Raw genomic sequence first — 6,000 nt, 5'->3', positions numbered from 1 at the left:
CCCTGTAGATGCGAGTCAGCAAATAACTTTTCTTAGTGAATTACCGGAGGCGGTTGACGCGGTTTCCCCTACACGATCATCGAAACACAGAATAAGGCACTAAGACTGTATTGGCTTCTAGTGTTCTTAGTTCCTTTCTCCTTTGAGGAGTAGGGCGGCCCTCCCGCCGTTCTCCCTCCGTTCGAGAGGGCCATTCAGAGTCGGTTCGCGAAGCTCTCCGTGCTTGCTGCTTCAGTTTGGCGGGCTTAGCGTCAGTCAACAGTCGTGCGGTACTGCCAACTTCGCGGACACGCTTGGCGGGAAACGACTCGCGGCAACAACCGACAACCCACCCCAAAGTTTATGTGCGCGTGAAACATGTCTATAAAATCAGACTATTTGATGCTTTTACGATGGTTCATCGTAATAAATATAGCAGTGGTAAGTATTTATGTGTTTTTATATAAACGTTACCTATAAAATTGCAGTTACTATGTATTTTTATGATTAATACTAAATAATTAAGAAAAGGATTGAACAAAATCATTTTTGAACAACATAGTATATTTTTATATTTCACAGATGCTGTAAGATTTTTATAATATTAATTAGGTACGTTAATACCTAACATTACCTATATATTAAACAGGTGCTACATGACGACACCGGTGCTATAATAAGCACCTTGCGTAACTACATAGAAAACTTAAAGGGCCATATGTACCTACCTACATAAGATACACGTGCGAATAGGTAATTCGAATTTCCTATCTTTCGCACTTGTATTGTAATTAACTATTACGGGATAGGAGTAAATAAGTTATTTACGTACTTATTATTATCTGTTGTAGGTAAGTATATTTATTATTATTATTTTAAAGAAAATAACTACAGTTTTATGAAAAATATCAAGCAAGTTAATGGCCAACATTGGTTTCACTATTGATACAACTGTTTTTGTCGATCCATAAGATAGGAAATACTTGTCTAATAATACCTACCAATTAACCTACGCACCTAGTACGCGGTCAAAGGAAATAGTGGCAATAAATATAAAGCTTGATTGCTGTTAACTAACTTCTCTATTTATTTAAGTGCTTTAAGCTATTTGTATTCAGGATTTTTAACAAAATTCCTCATTTTTCTACTACTAGGTATACACTACTAGGTAGGTACAGGAGGTAGGTACAGGATGTACCTACCTATAACTTTATTTAATCGTTTGATGAAAGCATTTTTACTAAAAATTTAATTTAAAAAAAAACATTTTAATAAAAGAATATAACTAAAATAAATATAGGCAACTATAATTTACGTAGGTATCTCTACATAGGTACATATATCACCTGTATAAATAGGATAGGTTAAGTATAGAGTTAATTTTCTCACGCTACAAACATCGATTGAGTTACTTTTGAAACTAAACCCAAAAAAATTACTAATAAGTTTTTACATAATCTACCTTTAACCTAACTATGCGCTCTTAACCACCTAAGTGCATAGTACCTATTTTTAAACTGCAATAGAAAACCTACCAAGGTATTTAATTATTAGTTCTCACACTCAATTAAAAAAACCCGTGAAACATAAATCTAACTCCACATTTAATTTACCACCATCACTAATCAGGTTTTAAATGCCGTTCAAAACACGAAGTATTTGAAGCCTTATCTTCACATCTAAACATACATTAGCCCATTACAAAGTTACGATAACTAACTGTAATGGTTGCAACACCATGTCTGCTTGTACTTGCACTTGCGGTTCAAATCGAGTCTAAAACGTTCTTTATAATAAGTGTACTCGTAGCTACCGGTATTTCCGTTCATTGCCGTGACGATAGAATACATGCCATGTGAAGAACATTTAAACTCGCCTATTTTATCTAGTAATTCATCCTAGAAACATCAATTTTTATTACTCTTTCTCTCGATCCTTGAAATTAAAATTCGTATTTTCATCTATTAAACATTTGAAACCTAAAAACAAAAAAGCAGCCGTAGTAAAAGCGAGGACCTCACCTCAATTCGTTCAGTCGAAATTACGTTCATATTTTTATTAGAAATCTTTCAATTATTTCATACATAGGTAGGGTTCGTTTTTGTATGAAAACAAAACTTTTGCCTGATCGGTGGCCGCTTTAGGCGAACCACCCCGTGTAATTACACCCTTGAGATCATTGTAATCGGTAAATAAATTACCTACACATTAGGTACTTGTTCCACTACTGCACATTTGTACTATTTGTGTGTAAATTTGTGCAATAAAGTATAAATAAATAAAATAAACTTGCAGCTGTCAGTTTGTATGGAACATATAAATTATATAAGCATATAACATTAATAAAACCGGGATAAAATGCTCTAGGTATAGGTATACCTACATTATTTACAAATATTGTAAAGTAATGAAAGTAAATGTTTCTGCTATTACTTATGACTGAATTACTTAAATCGATTTTTATGAAATTTAGCATGTGTTAAGACAAATAAATAAGCTTTACCTTTTGTAAATACACAAAGAGGTAGAAAAAGGACATAGACGGAATCCCACGCTTGTGGGACCACGGTCCCAACAGACTTAGGTACGTAATACTTAGAAAACTTCCTTAACATTCATAGACACACAGTAAAAACAAATAAATGATTGTGCTGATCTTACATAGTATTTTCCCAGCCATGACTCCGTGTCCTGGCGGTTTTGTAGGCATGGTCAATGACGTCATGTCGTATGTCGTATGCCAGTCGTCCGTCGTGCTTTCGATAAGTTATCGTCTCACCGACAAAGCACTGGCTAGGCTACGACTACGACACACGGCAGAGAACCGCTAGCCTGCCATATCAATTACTAGAGCCGCTCGGGTGCACCCAATTACGGGCTCTGGTTCACATGATTCCTATTCATCACCGTCTCGAGATTGCTCGCCGATTAAAAATCGATTTAGCACTCAGTGCAGTAAAGCAGCGATAAGTAATGAGATTATATTGATAAGGGATTATTGATAAAATTCCTGGAGGATGTTCCTCACTAGAGATGTACCGTTGCCTCATCATCTTTTTTTGTTACGGCTCATGCGCTCATGGGAGCCTGGTGTCCGCTTGGCAATAACGAATCCCAAGAATTAGCGTAGGTACTAGTTTTTACGAAAGCGACTACCTTCTAATCCAGAGGGTAAACTAAGCCTTACCTATTATACTTAATACTTTTACTCTTTGAGGTAAACCCCTAGGCCCTATTGGGATTAGTCCGGTTTCCTCTCGAGACATATATTCCTTCACCGAAAAGCGACTGGTAAATATTAAATGATAAGTACTTATATCATACATAAGTTCCGAAAAACTCATTGGTACCTACGACTCCTACGAGACGGGGTTTGAACCCGCGACCACCGGATTGGAACTTGGAAGTCGCACGCTCTTACAGCTAGGCTACCAGCGCTCCTTATAACTATGTTACCTATGCCTAAGTTGGGAAAGCAGCTTGCTGTGTCATCTGATCGTGTTACAATTGCCGGTATTTGGCTATTTAGGTGAATCCACTTTTACCACACAATTTGGCTAATAACGAAGATTGTGTATTACCATCAGATCGGGCAAGCTGTGAAGACACCTACGCGTAAAAGACAATAGGTTTTTCTTTGAAAAGTAGATGGCGCTACTTTAGCTACTTATGTGATCTATATTTTGTTAAACCTTTGTAATAAATCTCTTATACTGCCAACCATATACTTATATCCTACATATATTGCCAGCTATAAAGTACCAGTATCAGTCGTGTTCCAGATCTAACGTTGGGTTTTAAGACCAACCGCTAGTATGGAGATATTAGATATGACAATTAAGGTAACCCATGTAAGCTACTATATTTTATTCAAACGTTACTTCTCCCCATTCTTGATTATGCTGATATCTCCTATCTCGACCTTACTGAGGAGCAACTCAATAAACTTGAGCGCATTCAAAATGTCTGTATTCGATTCATATTCGGGTTACGCAAATATGACCATATTTCCAGTTTCCGATCCCAACTCAAGTGGCTCCCTATCCGTCATCGTCGTAACTCTCACATACTTTCTTTTCTTTATTCTATACTTTTTAATCCCGCAACTCCCCGCTATCTCAAAGAGCGTTTCTCATAGATCCTCTCAAAATTTGCTCCTATCTGTGCCATCTTCCTCTTCCAAATTTTATAATTGCTCATTTACTTTTCCGGCCTTTCGACTATGGAACTCTCTCCCTGTTGAGTTAAGACGTTCTCAATCTATGACCTCCTTCAAATCAAAGCTTAAGGAATACTATCTTTCCCTACCTTAGTTTTATTTTTATTATAATTGACACTGTTGTTTCTTTATTTAATATATAGTTTTTATGTATGTCTAGATGTATGTTTATGGTTATACGTATTTAAGATTTATCTTTATTAATGTTTTCTGTTGTTTGGTTATATTCAATTCGACTTTTCATATTTTTTCTTTGCGCCACCTACCGTATATTCTAATTCTTTTGTCTCCGATACCCAAAGGTTGTCTGGAAGAGATCGCTCTTAAGCGATAAGACCGCCTGTTGTTACCTCTATTGTCTTTGTTTATGTTATTGTACATTTATTGTAAACTACGTGTATGTGAGGTGTGCAATAAAGAGTTTTGTATTGTATTGTATATATCTCATATATCTGGTCTTATTTATGAACGCAAGGTTATTCCAAATACTAGGCAATATCAGTATAAAAGCTTTCTACGATTAGACTCTGCGCTTGCGGTCCAAAATAATTCTTACTTGCCCCTAGCGATGCCGCGGTCCTTAACTTGAAATTTCGCTGATCATCTGTTCATATTCATAGTTAAAATAAAAGTTTTTGAGAACACGTTACACGTATTTAATTCTTTAAGTCCTAATAAAAAGACAATCGTTGACAGAAATCGCTAATCGAAACTTAAATAATGTATAATAATTTATTTATCATAAAGTACCTACACAATAATTTTCTAAAAATTATATTCCTCGCCAAACTGCGATTGCAGTTGTATGGAAATAGTCACGTGACTTTTCGTAGCATTTTCAATGTACGATTGTCATCTTGGCTAGGTCCCCAGTAGTGAAGTAGAGTAACATGGACTAAAATTTACTCGGTAAATGATGTACGTCAAACCGATATACAAAAGCTAGATTCTCACTCATAACCATTTCGCTGTTTCTGGGTAACAGAGATGGCAGCACTAGCCGGTAATTGGGTGCTTCGCTCCCGGCGTTCCCTAATTGCGGACGCAATTCCCACGCGAGCGGATAGTTGCGGCATTAGGTAAACTTATAGATCATTTACCTTTTAGATGGAGCATGTAAGATGATTCGCGTTTATCACGTATTGACGTTCTTTGGTCGTTGATCGAGCTCTTATCTCGATCTGACGAGACTTGACCATTCACTATTTATTGATGAGTCCACGAATAGGATTCCTTATGGGGAACGAATATTCTGTTTTTCAAAATAAATACTTCTTTATTCATTATAAATCTTAAATTTCCAAGCCTTTTTAATTTTTTTGGAAACTTCCCGCAACATGATCATCTGAGGTTGCGTACAGTTTACGATTTGTGGAGAGCTAATTAAAACAACAATCTCAACAATACTATAGGTACCTAATTGTTTAACTCAATGAGAATATCTTAATCAAAATGGTGAGAGATGCAATCAAATAGTGGCGTATTTATTATACTACAAGTAAAATATTTCTTTCATGCGTCGCAATGAGGAGTCTTTGGCGGTAGTCTCTGAGTAGAGTTGATTATTAGATGAGCAACCGCCTATAGAAATCACTACTGCAAGTTGAACCCTTTCGATTAAACTTCAAAGTCGCTTTTCGAACGGTTTCCAATCGGCCAACTTATAAATTGCAAGTACACGTAACTTTAATCCAAATTTTATGACCGTAGGTGGGCTTCAAGCAGTCGGATGCAGTAGTTAGCAGTAGGTAATAGTTAGGTGAGTATAACTTTAACTAGGTATTGTGAAACAAATCGAATTT

At 36.2% G+C, this 6,000-nt stretch overlaps 1 protein-coding gene across 2 annotated transcripts in view; it reads left to right on the top strand.

Moving 5' to 3' along the window:
• Positions 1-6,000, top strand: part of LOC134648940 (serine protease nudel-like) — a 56,011-nt gene continuing 50,011 nt past the window's right edge. The window contains exon 1 of one of the 2 annotated variants that reach the window (XM_063503583.1): positions 1-420. In XM_063503583.1, the coding sequence (XP_063359653.1) occupies positions 358-420 (63 nt within the window). In that variant the 5' untranslated portion in view covers positions 1-357. The remainder of the gene's footprint in view (positions 421-6,000) is intronic. The other variant, XM_063503581.1, reaches the window with a different exon arrangement.

The sequence above is a fragment of the Cydia amplana genome, chromosome 6 (assembly GCF_948474715.1).
Source record: "Cydia amplana chromosome 6, ilCydAmpl1.1, whole genome shotgun sequence".
NCBI lineage: Eukaryota > Metazoa > Arthropoda > Insecta > Lepidoptera > Tortricidae > Cydia > Cydia amplana.
This window is presented reverse-complemented; position numbering and strand designations above follow the sequence as displayed.